The 22,442-nt window shown below is 48.1% G+C and overlaps 1 protein-coding gene across 3 annotated transcripts in view; it reads left to right on the top strand.

Annotated features, from left to right (window-relative positions):
* Window positions 1–22,442, top strand: part of ranbp10 (RAN binding protein 10) — a 217,261-nt gene that overhangs the window by 145,897 nt on the left and 48,922 nt on the right. For 2 of the 3 annotated variants that reach the window (XM_072518333.1, XM_072518331.1), the window contains exons 5-7: window positions 11,427–11,449; window positions 14,104–14,288; window positions 14,362–14,501. In XM_072518333.1, the coding sequence (XP_072374434.1) occupies window positions 11,427–11,449; window positions 14,104–14,288; window positions 14,362–14,501 (348 nt within the window). The remainder of the gene's footprint in view (window positions 1–11,426; window positions 11,450–14,103; window positions 14,289–14,361; window positions 14,502–22,442) is intronic. The other variant, XM_072518332.1, reaches the window with a different exon arrangement.

Genomic DNA, 22,442 nt, shown 5'->3' with positions numbered 1-22,442 from the left:
GTTTGTTCTTCTTGGAGCATTTAATAATGGTGTTTGAAATCTTGAGCAGTTTTCATAAAGTAGATAAAATATTGTTTCCACTTTTAGAAAAGAGATCGATTTAAGGTAATTGACAGAAGAATCAGAGGTAATAGAGGGTTGATTAGGGTAATGCAGTTGATGTGATAGAATATGGGCTTCCAAAAGGTATTTGATTAAAGTGCTGCATAATCGACCTGTCAGCAAAGTTGAAACCTGAAACATGAAATGGGCAGTGGTAACAAGAATGCAAACTGGCTGATTGACAGAGTGGAGGCGAATGGTCGTTTCATAGCCTGGTGGAACATCTACAGGAGGGGGGAGGGGGCTGGTACTAGGTTTATTGCTTTTCTTGCTACATGGGATATGCAATGCACAATTTAAAAAATTTGCTGGTGACATCCAATTTGGAAATATTGTGAACTTTGAGGAGGATAATATGCAGTTTGGTGGAATAGTCACTCGTGGCAGATGAAACTTAATGCAGGAAAGTCTGAAGTGAATTTTTTTGGGGGAAAGAACGAGAAGAGGGTGTCACCAGCAAATTTTTTAATTGTGCAGGAATAGACACCTCGGGGTGTATAATATATATTATATATACACAATCGTTGAAGGTTGCAGGGCAAGTTGAGGAAGTAGTTAAAAAGGCATGTGGGATTCTGGTCTTTGTCGAGTACAAAGCAAGAAAGTTGTGATGAAAATTTATAAAGCACTAATTGCACCTCAGTGGGGTATTGCGGCCACATTTGGGCATTCCACTTTAGGAAGAATGTGAAGGCTTTATAGAGGATGCAGAAAAAGTTTATGAAAATGATCCAGGCATGAGAGACTTCAGTTAAGAGAATAGAATAGAAAAGCTGCAAGTTGTTCTGAAAGAAGTTTGAGAGACGTTCAAAATCAAGAGATGAGGAGAAACTTTCTGTTGGTGGAAAGGCCAAGAACCAGAGGACATGGATAGTGACTGGCAAAGATGACACTGGCATGAGGAAAAACTTTCTTATGCAGCACGTGTTTAGGATTTGGAATGAACAGCCAGAGAATGTGGGGGAAGCGGATTTAAAAAAAAAAAAAAAATGTATTTTATTACAAACTTGTATCAAAGCAGGTTACAGCAAGTAAACACCCCAGGAAACATACTTCCCAACAGTCAACTATACAGTTTGTACAGATTTTCACCCACCCCCCTGTGACGAACAGCTCCTCAAACACGGTCACAAACAGCCTCCACCTTTTCTCAAACTCCCCTGTTGAGCCCCTTAACTCATACCTTATCTCTCTAACCGCAGCAGGAAGCCCTTCTGGTCACCCAACCATGCCGCTTTCCCCGGTGGCAATGCCGACCGCCACTCCAGCAAAATCTGCCGCTGTGCAATCAGAGAGGCGAAGGCCACGACATCAGCCTTCCTCTTCTCCATGAGCTCCAGCTTCTCTGAAACCCCAAATATCGCCACCAAAGAGTCTGGGTCCACTCCCACCCCACTATCCTGGCTAAGACCGTGAACATTCCCGCCCCGTATCTTCTCAATTTTTTGCAACCCCAAAACATGTGTGTGATTCGCTGCCCCCCGCCCACACCTCTCACACTCATCTGCTACCCCCTGAAAGAACCCACTCATTCTCGCCCGAGTCATGTGCACCACCTTAAACTGTATCAGGCTCATCCTTGCACAAGAGGAGGTCCTATTTACCCTTTGCAGTGCCTCACTCCATACTCCCCAATTGATCTCCATTCCCAACTCCGCTTTCCATTTCTATTGCTTTTTTAAAAAAATAATTTTTATTGAGGTTTTCACAAAATATCAACAACAAAATTAAAAAGGAACCCAATAGAATTAAATACAGAACAAAATAAAACAACCCCCGTGCCCCCCTCCCCCCTATACATAAATAATAAATGAACACAAAGCAAACATAGCAAATATATACACCCCTCAGATCCCCAAGTGTAATCAAACAAAATAAAATAGACCCCCCCGGGTTGCTGCTGCTGACCATTGTCTACCATTCTGCCAGGAAGTCCAAGAACGGTTGCCACCGCCTGAAGAACCCTTGTACCGATCCCCTTAAGGCGAATTTCACCCTCTCCAATTTAATAAACCCCGCCATATCGTTGATCCAGGATTCCACGCTTGGGGGTCTCGCATCCTTCCACTGAAGAAGAATCCTTCACCGGGCTACCAGGAACGCAAAGGCCAGAATACCGGCCTCTTTCGCCCCCTGCACTTCCACCTCCCCTGCAACCCCAAATATTGCGAGCCTGCAGCCCGGTTTGACCCTGGATCCTACCACCCCCGACACCGTCCTCGCTACGCCCTTCCAAAATTCCTCCAGCGCTGGGCATGCCCAGAACACATGGGTGTGATTTGCTGGGCTCCCTGCACACCTAACACACCTGTCCTCACCCCCAAAGAATCGGCTCATCCTTGTCCCGGTCATGTGTGACCTGTGCAGCACCTTAAACTGTATGAGGCTGAGCCTCGCACACGAAGAGGAAGAGTTCACCCTCCCAAGGGCATCTGCCCACGTCCCCTCCTTGATCTCCTCTCCCAACTCCTCCTCCCACTTACCTTTCAACTCCACCACCAAGGCCTCCTCCTGCATCACCTGGTAAGTTGCCGAGATCTTCCCCTCTCCAACCCCACCCCCCCCCGCCCGATAGCACCCTGTCCTGTACTGTGCATGGCAGCAGCCGTGGGAATTCCACCACTTGCCGCCTGGCAAACGCCCTTACCTCGAAATACCTAAAGGTGTTCCCCGGGGGGAGCCCAAACTTCTCCAGCTCAGCCAGGCTCGCAAACTTCCCATCCACAAACCGGTCCCCCAACCTTCTTATCCCTGCCGTGCCACCCCGAAAACCCTCCATCTATTCTCCCTGGGACAAACCGGTGGTTCGCCCGTATTGGGGTCCACACCGAGGCCCCCACTTTCCCCCCCCTGTGCCGCCTCCACTGCCCCCAGATTTTGAGGGTAGCCGCCACGACCGGACTTGTGGTATACCTCATTGGAGGGAGCGGCAGCGGCGCCTTTGCCAGCACCTCCAGACTCGTACCCCCACAAGACGCCGTCTCCAGCCTCTTCCATGCAGCCGTCTTCCCCCTCCATCACCCACTTGCGCACCATCGCCACATTGGTGGTCTAGTAGTACCCACAGAGGCTGGGCAGTGCCAGCCCCCCCCCCCCCATCCCTACTCCATTCCAGGAACATCCTTCTCACCCTCTGAGTCCCTCGCGCCCACACAAACCCCGTTATGCTCCTGTTGACCCGCCTAAAGAAGGCCTTCGGGATAAGAATGGGGAGGCACTGGGACAGGAACAAAAACCTTGGGAGCACCGTCGTCTTAACTGACTGCACCCTACCCGCCAGGGACAGCGGCAACGCGTCCCACCTCATAATCTCCTCCTCCATTTGCTCCACTAGCCTCGTGAAATTAAGTCTATGCAGGGCCTCCCAGCTCCTGGACACATGGACCACCAAATACCTGAAGCTCCTCTCCGCCCTTTTTAGTGGGAGCTTGCCAATCCCCCTCTCCTGGTCCCCTGGGTGAACCACGAACAACTCGCTCTTCCCCATGTTGAGCTTGTACCCTGAGAAATCCCCGAACTCCCTGAGGATCCTCATTACCTCCAGCATTCCCCCCACCGGGTCCGCCACATATAGCAGCAAGTCGTCCGCATAGAGCGACACCCTATGCTCCTCCCCACCCCGCACCAACCCCCTCCAGTTCCTCGACTCCCTCAGTGCCATAGCCAGGGGTTCAGTCGCCAGTGCGAAGGACAGGGGGGACCCCTGCCTCGTTCCTCGATGCAACCTAAAGTACTCAGACCTCCTCTTGTTCGTGGCCACACTCGCCATCGGGACCTCGTACAACAGCCTAACCCACCTGACAAACCCCTCCCCAAACCCGAATCTCTTCAGCACCTCCCACAAGTACCCCCACTCTACCCTATCGAAGGCCTTCTCAGCATCCATCGCCACCACTATCTCCGCCTCCCTCTCCCTCGCCGGCATCATAATAACGTTCAGGAGCCTCCGCACATTCGTGTTCAACTGCCTCCCCTTCACGAACCTGGTCTGGTCTTCGTGGATCACCTGCGGCACACAATCCTCAATTCTCGTGGCTAAGACCTTCGCCAGCACCTTGGCATCTACGTTTAACAACGAAATCGGCCTGTAAGACCCACACTGCAGGGGATCCTTATCCCGCTTCAGGATCAAGGAGATCAGTGCCCGGGACATCATCGGAGGCAAAGCCCCCCCCCCCCCCTCCCCTTGCCTCATTGAAGGTCCCAACTAGCAACGGGCCCAACAGGTCCGCATATTTTTTGTAGAATTCGACCGGGAAACCGTCCGGCCCCGGTGCCTTCCCCGCCTGCATGCTCCCTATCCCTTTGGCCAGCTCCTCCAGCCCAATCGGGGCCCCCAATCCCGCCACCAGTCCCTCCTCCACCTTCGGAAACCTCAATTGGTCCAGAAAGCGGCCCATCCCTCCCTCCTCCAGTGGGGCTCAGACCGATACAGTTCCTCATAAAAGTCCCTGAAGACCCCATTGATGCCAACCCCACTCCGCACCACACTCCATCCCCTATCCTTAACTCCCCCTATCTCCGTGGCTGCATCCCGCTTCCGAAGCTGATGTGCCAGCATCCGACTTGCCTTTTCCCCATACTCATAAATCGCCCCCTGGGCCTTCCGCCACTGCGCCTCCGCCTTCCTGGTGGTCAACAGGTCGAATTCGGCCTGGAGGCTACGCCTCTCCCTCAACAGTCCCTCCTCAGGCACCTCCGCATACTTCCTGTCCACCCTCACCATCTCCCCCACCAGCCTCTCCCTCTGCTCTCTCCTCTCCTTGTGGGCCCTAATAGAGATCAGTTCTCCCCTAAGCACCGCCTTCAGCGCCTCCCATACCATCCCCCCTCGGACCTTCCCGTTATCATTGGCCTCCAGGTATCTCTCTATGCTTCCTCGGACCCACTCACTCACCACCTCGTCCGCCAACAGCCCCACCTCCAACATGCGCTGCATAAAACCCGCATCGTCCCAGTTCGGGGCGTACACGTTGACCAGCACCACCCTCGCCCCTTGCAGCTTACCACTTACCATTACGTACCTGCCGCCATTGTCTGTCAAAATGCTCGACGCCTCGAACGACACCCTCTTTCGCACCAAGCTCGTCACCCCCCCCCCCCCCCCCCCCGATTTTTGGCATCCAGCCCCGAATGAAACACCTGCCCTACCCACCCCTTCCTCAATCTTACCTGGTCTGCCACCTTCAGGTGTGTCACCTGGAGCATGACCACATCCGCCTTCAGGTGCTTGACCGGCCTGTTCAGTCCCCTTACATTCCAGGTTATCAGCCAGATCAGGGGGCTACCTGCCTCCCTCCCCCGCCGACTAGCCGTAACCCCTCCTCGGCCAGCCACGCACCCCATGCCCGGCCCGTTCCCCACGGCGGCAGACCCTGTCCCAACCCCCTCTACTCGCCCCAGCTCCCCCTTGACCATACCAGCAGCAACCCGGTGCCCGCCCCACGCCCCAAGCTAGGACCCCTCCTAGCTGCTTTGCTCCCCCCATTGCACTCCCGCAAGTCAGCTGACTCCTGCTGACCCTGGCCACTCCCGCCTCTCCTTCGACTCCTCCATTGTGGGACATACCCTCCTCCTCCATTACCCATCAGCAGGCTCTCCGCTTCCCCCTTCCATCCCAAGCGCAGGAAGCCCGCGCTTTCCACCTGCCCGGCCCCACCACCTCAGATGCAGCTCCTTTTACAGGCCCAGTCCCCACCCCACCCCACTCGGGCCTCCCCCTCCCCCGCGGGGCCCCATTTCTCCGCCCCCCCCCCCCCCCCCCCCCCCCCCCCCTCTACCGGCCACCCACACCAAACCACTCGGCCGGAACAAAGGCCCACGCCTCCTCCGGGGACTCAAAATAATGGTGCCGGTCCTTGTAGGTGACCCACAGTTGCGCCGGCTGAAGCATGCCAAACTTCACCCCCTTCCTGTGCAGCACCGCCTTCGCCCAGTTGTACCCTGCCCTCTTCTTCGCCACCTCCGCACTCCAGTCCAGATATATTCGAACCTCCGCGTTCTCCCACCTGCTCCTCTTTTTCTTGGCCCACCTGAGCACACACTCCCGATCAGCGAACTGATGAAACCGCACCAGCACTGCTCGTTAGCCTTGGGCCTCCTCGCCAGCACTCTATGGGCCCCTACCAGACTCCGCTCCCACCAGCGAGTTTAACATGGTGACCACATAGGCCCCCACGTCCGGCCCCTCCGGGAGGCCCAGGATCCGCAAATTCTTCCGCCTCGACCGATTCTCCATCTCCTCGAACCGTTCCTGCCATTTCTTGTGGAGCGCCTCATGCGCATCCACCTTTACCGCAAAGCCTAAGATCTCGTCCTCGTTGTCGGAGATCTTTTGTCGGACCGCGCGGATCGCCAACCCCTGGGTCGTCTGGGTCTCCAGCAGCTTGTCGATAGAAGCCTTCATCGGCTCCAGCAGGTCCGCTTTGATCTCCCTGAAGTTGTGCTGGATAGCCTCCTGCTGCTCCTGCGCCCACGGCACCACGCTGCCTGGTCCACACCCGCCGTCATCTTGCTCTTCTTCCCTCACACTTTCTTTGGGTTAAGCACCACTTTTTTAGTCGCCCCGCTCCTGGTCCAAGCCATATGCTGTCAGGGGAATATTGCAATCTTCTTCCCACACCGGGAAATGTTGAAAAAATGCCGTTGGGGGCCCTGAAAAGAGCCCAAAAGTCCGTTCCAAGCGGGAGCTGCCGCACGTGCGACTTAGCTCTGCATAGCCGCAACCGGAAGTCTTATAAGAACATAAGACATAGGAGTGGAAGTAAGGCCATTCGGCCCATCGAGTCCACTCCACCATTCAATCGTGGCTGATTTCAACTCCATTTACCTGCTCTCTCTCCATAGCCCTTAATTCCTCGAGAAATCAAGAATTTATCAACTTCTGTCTTAAAGACACTCAACGTCCCGGCCTCCACCGCCCTCTGTGGCAATGAATTCCACAGACCCACCACTCTCTGGCTGAAGAAACTTCTCCTCATCTCTGTTCTAAAGTGACTCCCTTTTATTCTAAGGCTGTGCCCCCGGGTCCTAGTCTCCCCTGTTAATGGAAACAACTTCCCTACATCCACCCTATCTAAGCCATTCATTATCTTGTAAGTTTCTATTAGATCTCCCCTCAACCTCCTAAACTCCAATGAATATAATCCCAGGATCCTCAGACGTTCATCGTATGTTAGACCTACCATTCCTGGGATCATCCGTGTGAATCTCCGCTGGACCCGCTCCAGTGCCAGTATGTCCTTCCTGAGGTGTGGGGCCCAAAATTGCTCACAGTATTCTAAATGGGGCCTAACTAATGCTTTATAAAGCTTCAGAAGTACATCCCTGCTTTTATATTCCAAGCCTCTTGAGATGAATGACAACATTGCATTTGCTTTCTTAATTACGGACTCAACCTGCAAGTTTACCTTTAGAGAATCCTGGACTAGGACTCCCAAGTCCCTTTGCACTTCAGCATTATGAATTTTGTCACTGTTTAGAAAATAGTCCATGCCTCTATTCTTTTTTCCAAAGTGCAAGACCTCGCACTTCCCCACGTTGAATTTCATCAACCATTTCTTGGACCACTCTCCTAAACTGTCTAAATCTTTCTGAAGCCTCCCCACCTCCTCCATACTACCTGCCCCTCCACCTATCTTTGTATCATCGGCAAACTTAGCCAGAATGCCCCCAGTCCCGTCATCTAGATCGTTAATATATAAAGAGAACAGCTGTGGCCCCAACACTGAACCCTGCGGGACACCACTCGTCACCGGTTGCCATTCCGAAAAAGAACCTTTTATTCCAACTCTCTGCCTTCTGCCTGACAGCCAATCGTCAATCCATGTTAGTACCTTGCCTCGAATACCATGGGCCCTTATTTTACTCAGCAGTCTCCCGTGAGGCACCTTATCAAAGGCCTTTTGGAAGTCAAGATAGATAACATCCATTGGCTCTCCTTGGTCTAACCTATTTGTTATCTCTTCAAAGAACTTCTCATTGATCTTCACCACCCGCTCACCTCCCTGCTCCCCCAGCCACTTATATATATCCCCACATTTTCCCTCCCCTTCCACATGGGGAAGCAGATTCAATTGTGTCTTTCAAAGATCATTGGATAAGCACCTGAAGATAACAGGATTGCTGGTCTACGGGGTAAGGGGGAAAGTGGGATTAGCTGGTTCTCTCTTGCAGACAGCATGGACATGACAAACTATGCAACTCCTCCTGTGTTCTGCTCTATGATTCGAAGTGACATTAGGAAAAACGTTTATGGGGCGGAACAGTGGTTAGCACTACTGCCTCATGGCGCTGAGGACTCTGGTTCGATCCCGGCTCTGGGTCACTATCTGTGTGAAGTTTGCACATTCTCCCAGTGTCTGTGTGGGTCTCACTCCCACAACCCAAAGATGTGCAGGGTAGGTGGATTGGCCACACTAAATTGCCCCTTAATTGGAGAAAAATAATTGGGTACTCTAAATTAATTATTTTTTTTAGAAGGAAAGAGATTCAATCAACTTTGTAAAGGGAATAAGTACTTGAAGGAGAAAAGTTTGCAGAATGAAGGAGATACATTTGCAGGGTTGAGAATACGGGACATGGGAATGGCTAATTTGGATGGGCTCTTTTAAAGATCCAGAATTGCCACACTTTGTGCTGTAACATTTTCGATTCTATACAAAATATTAAAGTTGAGAGAATCTCGTGTACATAGAATTTACAGTGCAGAAGGAGGCCATTCGGCCCATCGAATCTGCACCGGCTCTTGGAAAGAGCAGCCTACCCAAGGTCAACACCTCCACCTTATCCCCATAATCCAGTAACCCCACCCAACACTAAGGGCAATTTTGGACACTAAGGGCAATTTATCATAGCCAATCCACCTAACCTGCACATCTTGGGACTGTGGGAGGAAAACCGGAGCACCCGGAGGAAACCCACACGCACACTGGGAGAACGTGCAGACTCCGCACAGACAGTGACCCAAGCCGGAATCGAACCTGGGACCCTGGAGCTTTGAAGCAATTGTGCTAGCCACAATGCTACCGTGCTGCCCATGGTAGGGAAGAATAATGCAACTTCAATGAATTACTGAACACCACTTTGTGTTTTGCGATGAATGTAAGAAATTGTCATATCTTAACACCAGTATTATTAAAATCTGGATACATACAGAATGATTGCTAATGGTGATTAAGGTGTCATAAAAGTGAGGTTATCATTGAATTGCAGATGGTGTTCTGCTAATAGATCTTGAGAACCATTGTTTCCAGATGGATAGCTAATGGAATATTTTTATGTTTGAAGGAACCCTGGGGTGTAGATAATTTATGAGGGATAATGTGTTTGTTCCTGGTGAAACAAGTCAAGGGATATCTTGTAAGAGACAAAATAATGCCTCCTGTTTTGGGTACAGATAATGTAGTTAATAGGAGGAGCCAGATCTGTCTGAAGAGTCAGTAGGTCCGAGAATGCTAATCTGAACAGAGGTGTTTCAGTTTGGCCCTGAAAGTTTCTTTCTCCAAAGATTCTGCACAGAGAAAAGTGGAAACTTGATTGTTAACTTTATTCACGAGTGGTATTTAATATATATTGGTTTGCTTAATTGGAATATAGTGGCAGGTTTAGGAAGGAAGTTAAGGTTTCTTCTTTTGCTCAAGAACTGTTGTAACTGTTATCAGTAATGCTATTTATCTGCTGCTAATTCGGTGATTATATTCAAGTTTGTTTTAACATAAAAGATACCTATTTATCAGTGTTATCACAAGTTATCACTCTTGTGGTGCAGTAACATTTTCTCAGTTTTACAAATTGAAAGTAGTTGGGTTCTCGTTTGGGATTCTAAATATTTACTCTGAAAGGAATAGTTTACAAGGTGTGGATACAGCATTGCAAAAATTGATAAACTCAATCAATGCAAGACTTTGATTTGTCAAATGACAGCATCACAGGCTTCTTCAGATTCCAGAACATTAATTACGCTTGCGCTTACAGTGTGGTACTGCTCATTTGTTGGCAGATCTGGCGTCAGATGTAGTGAGGGGTGTATTACTTTCTTTTGTAATTCTTTCTGTATGAAAAATTGTTTTTCATTGTAAGGCAGAGAGTATTAGAGCGGTGGTAATACAGCAGAAATGGGATGTAACCATTCACCCACAGTCCTGCCCCTCATGGATCCACTCTGCGGTGTGAAGGGAATATTCTCCTCAAAGGGGTGGTGCTGGTGTCCTCCTCAGTCACCAGCCAGCACCCATTTGGCTGCCAATCCTGAATGATAACAGCATGGTATTGGGTGCTAGCCTGCTGATATATTTATAGTCCAGAAAGTGTGCATAAGATTGTAGGATTCTATCCATTTCCTCTGGATTAATGTGTGTATAAGTGAAGTGAAGGATGAGTTGTCTTCTAGTCAGCCAATTGGTGTGTGGTTTGTTTTAGTCTTGACACAAACAATTGAAATTCATAATGTTTCTTTAAGCTAAGCTGCCAAAAAAATTGTTGTAGATAGAACATTTTACAGATATTACCTGGTAGGGAATGTGCACCCTTTAAAAATAGAGGCACATCTCACTTCAGTACGTTGTGCCATAGATTACAGGAGCAGGGACGTTATTTGTTGGAGCTGTAAAAACATTGCTTAGGCCACAGCTGGAGGAGTACTGTGTGTATTTCTGATTATAGGAAGGAAGTGATTGCACTGGAGAGAATGCAGAGGAGATTCACCCAGGATGTTACCTGGGATGGAGCATTTAAACTATGAAGAGAGGCTGAATAGACTCTGGTTGTTTTCTTTCGGGCAGAAAATGCTGAGGAGGGACCTGATTGAGGGGTATGGACAGGGTGGATAGGAAGCAGCTGTTCCCCTTAAGTTGAACGGTCAATAACGAGGGGGCATAACATTGCGGTGAGGGGCGGGAGGTTCAGAGGCGATTTGAGGAGAAGGTGGGAGTTTGGAATGCACTTCCTGGGAGGGTAGTTGAGGCGGGAAATCTTACAACCTTTTAAAAAGTATGTGGATGAGCACTAAAAATGGCAACTGCTTGAAAGTGCGATTAGTGTAGATTTAGTATAGTTTCATCAGTGCAGATCGATGGGCTGAAGGGCCTCTTCTGTACTGTGTGACTCATCAACTCTTTGGATTAGTGTCATAAAGGATGAATTTAATTGTATACAGGGCCTGTATACAAGGGTTCAAGAGCGCCACCTTGTGACAATGCTCTCTGGTGCAATTGTAATGAGATCTGCAATGCAGAATCTATTACTGTGAGATTACATGCTATCCCAGCTACTGAGTAGTTGTTGCTTTTAAAACTATTAATTGGTGTTTTGGATTTATTTTACAGGAATAGCATTCACAGACCTGCCTGTAAGTATAAATAACTTTTTTCCCTCATCCTGAAACCTACTAAAAATGTTCTGTAAATAAAATATGTACCAGAAGCAATTTGTTGTGAAAGTTGGGTCCAAGGTTGCAGAAGGATGTCTTTTTGATGTGTTTTTTTTTAAATGTTCTAAAAATCCAATTTTAAAATTCTGACCCTGATATTCCAGTTATAATAATGGCAAAACTGCCAGCGTTTGCCATCATTCCTCTGTAAAACTAACAGCAACATCTGGTGAATATACATGCACAGTTAAACACAGAATTCCAAAAGCTGCTGTCATTGATTTGCCTCGCCTCCATGGGGTGTGCTGTTGAGATTCTTTCCACTTTTTACACTATTGATCTTGCTTTAAAAATTCTTGAGGGTTTTTTCTTGTTGAATGAGATGTAAGTGGATTTTTAACCGTGTATTAATTCATAATTACTGCTGAACAATCTTTATGCTCCTGTAAAACTAATTTTGTTTGTGGAATGTCAAATTTCCCCATTATGATCAAACATTTGGTAATTATTTCCAAAAAATTTGTTTGATGTTTCAACTTCTCCCTTAATCCCAAGTGTATACCCCAATCTTTAACGGTTAATCAAAGCTTTATATTTCCTGGTTTAATGCCTTTGAGAATTCTTAATTCTGATGTGCTGATTAGCCTATGTTATGATATCACTGTTGCTGGATGCTGTTGACCTCTACTAGCTGATACCAAAATGAAATTTAAGTCCAGGATGATCAAATCCATGTCACAGGAATCACTGAATCGTAATGGGCAGCTTTCTTCCAAGGCCAGCAACAACCACCATCACTGCCACTGACTACAAAATCTGGACCAATGTTGACTAAGATTTTATGCTGCTTAGGGCATGAGAGTTCCACTTTTCCACTGGATGGAAATATTAACCGTACTTGTGATATTTTAATTCTAATGAGGATTTTATTTCAAAAGTAAGTTCTGTTCTAATGTTTACTCCACAATAACAAAACAGAAAAGACAGTAGTAAACTTTTTGTCTGAGTAATTATTATCATATCAGGTATTATTTTTATTTAATTATTACTATTATTATTGCTATCCCTTGTTGGAATAGTGGAGATGTTGCTTTTATAAATATTTCTATTGTCCTTTTTCACATTTTCATCATATTTACAACAATAAATAATTAACAATAGCAACAAATACAAAGGCAAACCCCTAGACAACAATCCCCTCATCCCACCCACCCTCAAACAGCTCCCAATATTTTGAATACAGAACACCAATGAAAAAGAATCATCATTAATTTATACATCCCAACCCCCCCTCCTCATGTTCAATGTCATCCAATTCGTGAAAATGCATGATGAACAAGGCCCATGAGGCGTAGAACCCTTCCACCCCCTCAACTCGAACTTTACTTTCTCGAGTGTTGGGAACTCCAGCAGGTGCCCCTGGCACGCTGAGGCACAGGGCGGAGAAGCCAACCTCCATTTAGACCAATCTAGTTATATACATAATTGTCACTACACATCCCGTATTAAAATTGTTATCTATTATGACATACCTTTTAGCAAATTTCACCTGATGGTGTTGAGCTGAAGCCCGAGTTGATGTCCCTTTTGCTCTGCCACCACGCTCTTAGCAGATACTCGGACTAACAGTCGTTGGAATTCCGTCATTCGATTCCGCAAAGTCATTGGAGTTTCCTTGTCTTGTATGGCTCAGTTTACACTGAGTTAGCTGGGAAGCGAACTTAGACTTTTGAGGTCTTGCAGATAATGTATGCTCGCTACAAGGAATTGGAATTCTTCAGCAGAAAAAAACTTCGCAGCGTTTGAAAGTTGTTGATTTCTGTATCAAGCCCTGATACTTTACCAATGATTCTTGTTAGTGGGGATGGCATTGGCTGGTTTGATATTTTGAAACAAAAGCTTAATTAACTGAAGTCTAGTCGCTGTTGATGTGTTCGTGTCTATGCAGTTTGCATACACTGAGTATACATTATCATCTGCCCCAAATTACATTTAAGTAGCTATAGAGCCTGCAGCCAACCCAAACAGTCCACCAATGGAATGTATAGCTTTATGTGACTTGGTGTCAAATTTTGCTTTATGATGCTACTGCGCAAAGTGTCTTGGGACATTTTATTACCTTAAAGGCACTTTGTGAATACAAGTTGTTGCTGTATCATCTGAAGAGTCACTTTGTCACCGTGTTTCCAAGATGTCCTTTTATGTGTGAACAGAAAGATAATTGCGCAAATGATTCTTTTAAATTTTAAAATTACTTACTTAAAATGCCGAACATGTGCAAGAATGCTTGTAAATGGTGCCCAACTACTGCCTCGTGTCTGCCATGCTAAAGTAGTGGGATCCTGACATGAGCAGGCCAGGTTCCCTTATTTGATTGGTAGCATTTACAAGAAAAGAGAAAGAAGGGGGGAAATTCCTTTTTGGTAGATGTAATTTAAAAAGGCCTGTGGCAAAAGTTAATGGAATTATGTAGAGTGTTTAATGAATGAATCGCCAATTCGCTACCGCGCATTTTGAAGAAGTTGAATTTCATACCCAGAAGATTATTTTGACAAATTGATTGATTTGCTGACTACATTTGTATTTGAGGTATTAATGTTGAATTGAGGAGTGACAATATTTTTGTCTTTCAGCCCAATCTGTATCCAACTGTGGGACTTCAAACACCAGGCGAGATAGTAGATGCCAACTTTGGGCAGCAGCCATTTGTGTTTGACATAGAAGATTACATGCGTGAGTGGAGGGCAAAGATTCATGGCACAATTGAACGATTTCCCATAGGAGACAGATTAGGGGAGTGGCAGACGATGATGCAAAAGTAAGAAATGCTGTTCCTTGCCTATGATATGTAAGAGGGTTAGCTGATCACTTTGGTACCACATTTAAACTAGCTCATTATGTGAGAATTTGTTTTATAGCATGGTGTCGTCCTACCTGGTGCATCATGGGTACTGTGCAACAGCAACTGCCTTTGCCAGAGCAACAGGGCAGACCATTCAAGAGGAGCAGAGTTCAATCAAAAACAGGCAGCGTAAGTCTGGCAGCGATGTGTATGTGTGTAACATTTTGAAATTTCTATTTTTAAGTCCCTGCTGTCTGGGTTGCTATCTGCACTGCCCAGTATGGAGCTGAGCCATACAAATTAAAAAGATTCCAACGGCTAAATTATCTAATATCAGTCAAGGTGGCATTAGCGGTACTTCAGCCTGTACACCTCTGGGCTACAGACACAAAAGTGAACAAGACCACCCAAAAATCCATATTCAATGGCCCTGTTTTCCAGTGAAAATGGTTGTTGTAGTGTTTTCTACAGTAAAACAGTCTGCTGCTATGTGGGTAGATTTTCAACTTGCCACCCAAGAGTAAAACTAGTATTGTCCTAAAAAGCAACAAAAATTGAACTCTTGCCAGTTTCCATAATAAGCACCTGAACAGCAATATCAGTTCTACCCCATGGCAGCAAGTTGGAAATCTTCTCCACGTTACATGATGAATGACCAGTTGAGCAAGGTACTGAAGGCTGTTAGGGGCCATCGAGTCGCACCATAGCATGAATGTGTTCTGGGTGAAAGGGGGAGAAAAAAATCAAGCGGTGGAAAATATAAATTCTACCGTTTGAATCAATAAGAACTTTCTATCTCCTTTACATCGGTCTTGCCACAAAGCAAACCTCATAGAATAGTTTTCTCTTCCTGGAATTGGAAAGCATAATCAGATCATGCTGATTTTACCAACCCTTTTTAGATGAGTTTAATGTTTTCACTTGATTTCTATATTTCTAGTAAAGGGAAAGGATACGAAGTACAATACGGCTATAAGAATGAAATAGGTGAAAGTGAAGTGATGCGCTGGAAGCAACTAAATAGGCAGGTGCCTTGTGAATATTACGCACTTGTATGACCAAAGAGCTATTTGAAATATTCACATCAAAATAAAGCTACAGCAAGGACTGTTAAACAATGAAGTTGAGCTGTCACTTGGAGTCTGCTGATGGAGTCTACCATGCTTCCAAAAACAAACCTTCACAAAATGGCTGTTTAGCCTTGTATAATGTTTTCCTGCTTTGGGCAATGAATAACTGACCCACCAGCGTGTCTTCAATACAATATTTTGGTTCCAATTGCCTCTGAGTGTTATATAGCTTTGCTTTTTGTTAATAACCTAAACCAGGAGATATTGTCCGCCTTTTGCAGGCGCAAAACTCAGTCTTGCCTTCTATTTCCATAACTATAGGTGGATTGAGAAGTGGCAATTTAAAACAGCTGCTTGAGTTATTTAAAAACACCATGCTACTCTGAACAGGTAAAGAAGAATTTATGCTACCAGTGTCAGTTTGGTTCAGTGATACCCAGTTTCATTCTGAGTCAGAAGCTTATCGTTTCAATGCCATTCTAAGATTTGAGCACCTAATCCACGCAGCCACTTCAGTGTAGTACTTGGGAATATTTTGTTGTCAGAGCTGCTGTCTTTCATATTCTACATCAAATTAAGGCACTGAATATCTGATTAAGAAAAGTGAGATTGGGAGACCAGGGAATTGATCTAACATCTGATGGGAATTTAATAGTCTATGGTTAAGGAGAGAGTGACTGGACATGGTGACATTTTTCAACTGATCAGAGAGAATCGGCATGAATTCAGTAAAGGATAGGTCCTGATTGGAGAGCTTGGTGAATGTTTTGAAGAAGTAATGGACAGGGGAAAATCTCTGGATGTTATTTCCATGGACATCCAGAAAGCATTTGATAAAGCTCCTGATAAGAAGTTGTGAACTAAAGGATCCCAAGGAATGGAGGGTTAATTATTGATCTGGTTAGGAAATTGATTGAGTGGCAGGAAAAGGGTATTGGCACTACTCTAATTAGCAGCGTGTGATTTGTATTTGTAATGTCACATAGTCTATGGGGCCTCAATTACTTGACATAAAAATGACTTTGATGAATGCCAAATATACAAGCTTGCCAATGACAAAGATAGATGGGATTGTAAGATCGATGGGCAGCACAGTGGTTAGTTGCTTCACAGCTCCAGGGTCCCAGGTTTGATTCCCGGCTTGGGTCACTGTCTGTGCGGAGTCTGCGCGTTCTCCCCCCGTGTCTGCCTGGGTTTCTTCCGGGTGCTCCCGTTTCCACCCACAGTCCAAGGATGTGTAGATTAGGTGGAATGGCCATGATAAATGTCCCTTAGTGTCCAAAAAGGTTAGGTGGGGTTACGGGGTAGGGGGGAGACGTGGGCTTAAGTAGGATGCTCTTTCCAAGAGCCGGTGCAGACTCGATGGGCCGGATGGCGGCCTCCTGCACTGTAAATTCTATGTATGTAATCATGACAAAGATAATGGCATTGTAAGCAGTATGATGGAAGCATAACATTTAAAAGATATTAGATTAAGTGAATGGGCAAAACTGTGGAAAATGGATTTCAATGTAGACAAATGTAAGGACATCCACTTTGGACCTAGAAAAGATTTGAACATTTTCCAAATGGCGCAAAGCTAGAAACAGTGGGGGTCCAAAGCGATTGGGGTGCAGGCACTGACTAAAACGCCATGAACTAGTACAGAAAATAATCCAAAATCAAGGAATGTTGGTCTTTATATCTAGAGGACGAGAATACAATGGGGTAAAAATCATGCTACAGCCCTGATTAGTGTTTTTCAAACTTTTTTTCCGTGGTCCCATTTTTAACCGGCTGACCTTCGCGACCCACGCTAGCTGACCTTCGCGGCCCAAGCCGGCCGATATGTTGCTGACAAAAATTGAGGAAATGGTTTTGGGTCCCTTTGGCCCCAATGGTCCATTTGGCCTCCCGAACTTGTTTAAAAAAAAAAGAAGAAATGCAGCCGCACCGCGCAGGCGTGCCCGATCATCGATGCGCATAGTTTTGCGCATGCGCACCGATGATTGGGCACGCATGTGCAGTGCGGCCGAATTTTTTTATATGTTGGTGGCCAGTTTGAAGGCCGCTTGCAGCCAGCATAGTTAAAAACCGGCTTCTGCGGCTGTTGCGCGCGGATTTGAGCGATCGGGAGCGCCGCGACGGACGACTCCATGACCCTCCCGACCCCTGCCCGCAACCCACCCGCGGGTCGTGCCCCCGAGTTTGACAATGCCTGGATTAGATCACACCTGGAGTATTAGAGCAGTTCTGGGCATTCTGCTAAATCTGGAAATTTACCAGGATGATCCATGTAATCTAAGGATTAATTAACGAAGGAGAGATTACACAAACTCAGACTAGGGCTATATTCCCTGGAAATGTGCGGGATTTAACCGGGCCAAGCCGGTCCTCCACGGAAAGGGGGTGAAGTTCGGGCTGTTGCAGCCGGCGAGGCTGTGGGTTACGTATCAGGACCGACACCACTATTTCGACACGCCGGACGAGGCGTGGACTTTCATCCAGAATGAGAAGTTGGACTCGAGTTAATGGACTGCAGTATGTTGTGGGGGTTGTTGGTGGGGGGGGGGGGGGGGGTGAGGCGGTGTTTGGTTGGGGTCTTCCCCGCGTTTTCTTGTGTTTTTGTGGCCCCTTTGCCTGGGGCTCTCGGTACTTTGGGCAAGGTCGCTGTTGGGAGGAGCTGCGTCGCAGGAGGTGGGGTCGGCCCAGACCGGGAGCGCGGTTTTTCCCGTGAAATAGTGGGGGTGGCACCTGAAGCTGGGGGCTGGTGGGGGCGGTACTTTGTTTTGTTTTCCTTCTCGGTTCACACGGGGTGTAGGGGGGGGTGACTCTCTCTACTCCACTTAAGGGGGTGGGGGGTTGGAGATTTGTAAGGGGAATCCACAGGGGGATTGGAGGTGGAGGCGGGAGCGGCCGGGGTCAGCATGAGTCAGCTGACTTACGGGAGTGAAATTGGGGGGTAGGGTAGGGGGGTTAAGCTGATGCTCGGCGGGGCGGGGGGCACTGGGATGCTGCTGTGCTGGCTGAGGGGGAATCGATGTTAGATGGGAGAGTCGGGGCGGGGAGCCTCCGCCTGGGGGGCTGGAGGGTGCGGGAGGCGCGGGCACGTTGCTGGCCTAAAAAGGGAGATGGCTGGGAGGTGGTGGGGGGGACGGCGATGTGAGAGGCCTGAATGGGCCCGTCAAGAGGAGAGAGGCCAACGCCCGCTGTGGCGAATGGATGTGGGCGGACGAGGAGGTTTGTGGGCAGGTTCGGAGGTGTATCCAAAGCTATGTGGAGACCAATGATAATGGGGAGGTTTTGGTGAGTGTGGTCTGGGAGGCGCTGAAGGCAGTTGTCAGGGGGGAGCTAATTTCAATCTGGGCCCACAGAGAGAAGAGGGAGAGATTGGTGGGGGAGATACTTAGGGTGGAAAGGAGGTATGCGGAATCCCCCGAGGAGGGGTTGTTGAAGGAGCACCGGAGCCTCCAGGAGTTTGACTTGCTTACCATGGGAAAGGCCCAGTTGAGGAAGGTACAGGGAGCAGTGTACGAGTATGGGGAGAAGGCAAGTAGAATGCTGGCGCATCAGCTGCGGAAGAGAGAGGCGGCTAGGGAGATTGGGCGAATTAGAGATTGGGGGGGGGGGGCGGGGGACGACGACACACGGTGCTGAGCTCGGCAAAGATTAACGAGGTCTTCAAGGACTTCTATGGTAAATTGTGCGAGTCAGAACGGGGGGGGGGCGAGGCGAGGGGATGGGGCAGTTCCTGGACCGACTGAGGGTTCCAAAGGTGGAGGAGGGGTGGGTAGAGGGATTGGGGGCCCCGATTGAGATGGAGGAACTGGTTAAGGGGTTGGGGGTATGCAGGCGGGCAAGGCCCCAGGACCGGATGGGTAACCCGTAGAGTTTTGTAGGAAATTCTCGGAGCTGTTGGGCCCGCTGTTGTTGAGAACTTTTAATGAGGCTAAGGAAAAGGGAATCCTTCCCCCGATGATGTCGCAGGTTCTGATCTCGCTTATCCTCCAGCAAGATAAGGACCCGTTGCAATGCGGCCCCAGTAGGCCGATCTCGCTCCTGAATGTGGATGCCAAGCTGTTGGCCAAGATCTTGGCCACTAGGATTGAGGACTGTGTCCCAGGAGTAATTAATGAGGATCAGACTGGGTTTGTGAAGGGCAGGCAGTTGAATACGAATGTGCGGAGGCTCCTGAATGTGATCATGATGCCCTCGGAGGGGGGGACGCAGCAGTGGTAGCGGCAATGGATGCGGAGAAAGCCTTTGATCGGATGGAGTGAGAGTACCTATGGAAAGTGTTAGGCAGATTTGGGTTTGGAGAGGTATTTATAGGATGGTTCAAATTGTTGTATCAGGCCCCGGTAGCGAGTGTGCTGATGAACCGGCTGCGGTCGGGGTACTTTAGATTACATCGAGGGACGAGGCAGGGGTGCCCCCTGTCCCCCCTGCTGTTTGCCCTGGCGATCGAGCCGCTGGCCATGGCGTTGAGAGAGTCCAGAAACTGGAGGGAGCTGGATCGGGGGGGGGGGGGGGGGGGGAGCATTGTGTCTCACTGTATGCGGATGACCTGTTCCTGTATATTGCAGATCCGGTGGAGGGGATGGGCGAGGTCATGCAGATTCTTGGAGACTTTTCGGGGTATTATCAGCTGAATGTTGGAAAAAGCGAGCTTTTTGTGATATATGCGAGGGGCCAGGAAAAGAGATTGGGAGAGCTACCGCTCAAGATGGTGGAGAGGAGCTTTCGTTACTTGGGCATCCAGGTGGCTAAGAGCTGGGGGGTCCTGCACAGGCTCCATTTAGCACGACTGGTGGATCAGATGGAGGAGGACTTTAAGAGGTGGGACATGCTGCTGCTTTTCCTGGCGGGCAGGGTGCAGTCCGTAAAGATGGCGGTCCTCCCCAGGTTCTTGTTCGTCTCCCAGTGCCTTCCCATTCTCATCCCCAAGTTCTTTTTCAGGCGAGTAAATAGGAGTATTACGGGATTTGTGTGGGCAAACAAGACCCCGCGGATTAAGAGACTGTTCTTGGAGCGCAGTCGGTGGGGGGGGGGGCTGGCGCTGCCGAACATTTGCAGCTATTATTGGGCAGCGAATGTATCTATGATTCAGAAATGCGTAATGGAAGGAGAGGGGGCGGCGTGGAAATGGTTCGAAGTGGTGTCTTGTAAAGATACTAGCTTGGGGCACTGATAACGGCACCGCTTCCACCGACGCGGTATACCACGGGCCCGGTGGTGGCGGCGACATTGAGGATCTGGGGGCAGTGGAGACGGCACAGGGGGTAGGTAGGGGCCTCAGTCTGGACCCCGATATGGAACAATCACAGGTTCGTTCTGGGTAGAATAGACAGTATTAGAATAGACCTAAGCTGGCACAGGGCGGGTATCAAAAGGATGGGGGACTTGTTTATTGATGGGACTTTTGCTAGTCTGAGGGCGCTGGAGGAGAAATTTGGGTTGCCCCCGGGGAATACTTTGAGGTACATGCAGTTTTGGGCGTTCGTGAAAAAGCAGGTGGGGGAATTTCCATTGCTACCTGCCCGGAGTATACAGGACAGGGTGGTCTCGGGCGTGTGGGTAGGGGATGGCAAGATATCGGAAATATATCAGGAGATGGAGGAGGCCTCGGTGGAAGAGCTGAAGGGCAAGTGGGAGGAGGAGCTAGATGAGGGCCTGTGGGCTGACGCCCTGGGCAGGGTCAATTCCTCCTCATCTTGTGCCAGGCTTAGCCTGATTCAGTTTAAGGTGGTGCACCGGGCGCATATGACAAGTGGCGAGAATGAGTAAGTTCTTTGGGGTGGAGGACAGGTGTGTGAGGTGTTCAGGGAGCCCAGCAAATCATGTCCATATGTTCTGGGCATGCCCGGCACTTACAGGATTTTGGAAAGGCTTCGTGAAGGCTATGTCCAAGGTCTTGGACACTCTGGTAAAACCGAGCTGGGGGATAGCGATATTTGGGGTATCAGACGATCTGGGAGTGCTGGAGTCGAAAGAGGCTGGAGTTCTGGCCTTTGCCTCCTTGGTAGCCCGGAGAAGGCTCTTGTTAATGTGGAGGGACACGAAGCTCCCAAGCGTAGAGGCTTGGGTCAGTGACATGGCGGGATTTCTCAGGTTGGAGAGGATAAAGTTTGCCTTGCGACGGTCCTTGCAGGGGTTCTCCAGGTGGTGGCAACCGTTCCTTGACTTTCCCGCGGAACGTTAGGTGGAGGTCAGCAGCAGCAGCAAACCAGCGGGGGAGGAGGGGGGGGCTGGTGGACTGACTTCATTTGTAGAGGGCAGATGCCCCAAAAATGGTTAAGTTGATTTTTGTTTTATTGTTATGTTTTCTTTTCATTGTTTTCTTTTTGTAGTGGCTTGTAAAAATTATTGAAAGATTTTGAATAAAAACAATTTAAAAAAAATGTTTTAAAAAGATTTTCAAGATACTTAGTGGAACCGATACAGTAGTTAGAGAAACTATTTCCAGTGGTTGAGGAGATTCGGACTAGGGGACATAGTCTTTAAATACTTGAGCCAGAGTGTGAAGTTAAGCATGTTGGATTTGGAACTCCCTTCTGCAAATGACAATTAATGCTAGGTCAATTGTTAAATTTAAATTTGAGATTGATGGAGATATGTTAACCAAAGATATTAATGCATATAAGGCAACGGTGGGTTTATGGAGTTATGCAGTCTTGATCTCATTAAATGGCTAAGTAGCATCCTTTTGTTCTTATGTTCCTCCTGTAGGTGGATGCAGAATATTCAATTTCTATGTATTTAAGGACGAGTAGGGAGTTCTCTTTGGTGTTCTGACCATCATTCAGCCCTCAGCCAGCTCAGATTAACTAGCCATTTATCACTGCTGTTTGATACCTTGCTGTATGCAAACTAGCTTCTGTGTTTGCCTCCATAATACCATTAACCATAATGCAGAAGTAATCAGTTACCTTGAAATACTTTCCTATTTTTCATTAAAATTAGTTGAAATTGTTGGTGCAAAACAAACGTCTTTAAAATTGTTTGAAAGTTGAAAACTGGGATTTAAACAAAGCCTTTTTACTCTAAGAGTCTGTGTTTCATTGCTCAATTCATTTGAAGT

The sequence above is a fragment of the Scyliorhinus torazame genome, chromosome 10 (assembly GCF_047496885.1).
Source record: "Scyliorhinus torazame isolate Kashiwa2021f chromosome 10, sScyTor2.1, whole genome shotgun sequence".
Taxonomy (NCBI): domain Eukaryota; kingdom Metazoa; phylum Chordata; class Chondrichthyes; order Carcharhiniformes; family Scyliorhinidae; genus Scyliorhinus; species Scyliorhinus torazame.
The sequence above is the reverse complement of the archived record's forward strand: the minus strand, read 5'-3'. Positions and strand labels throughout refer to the sequence as shown.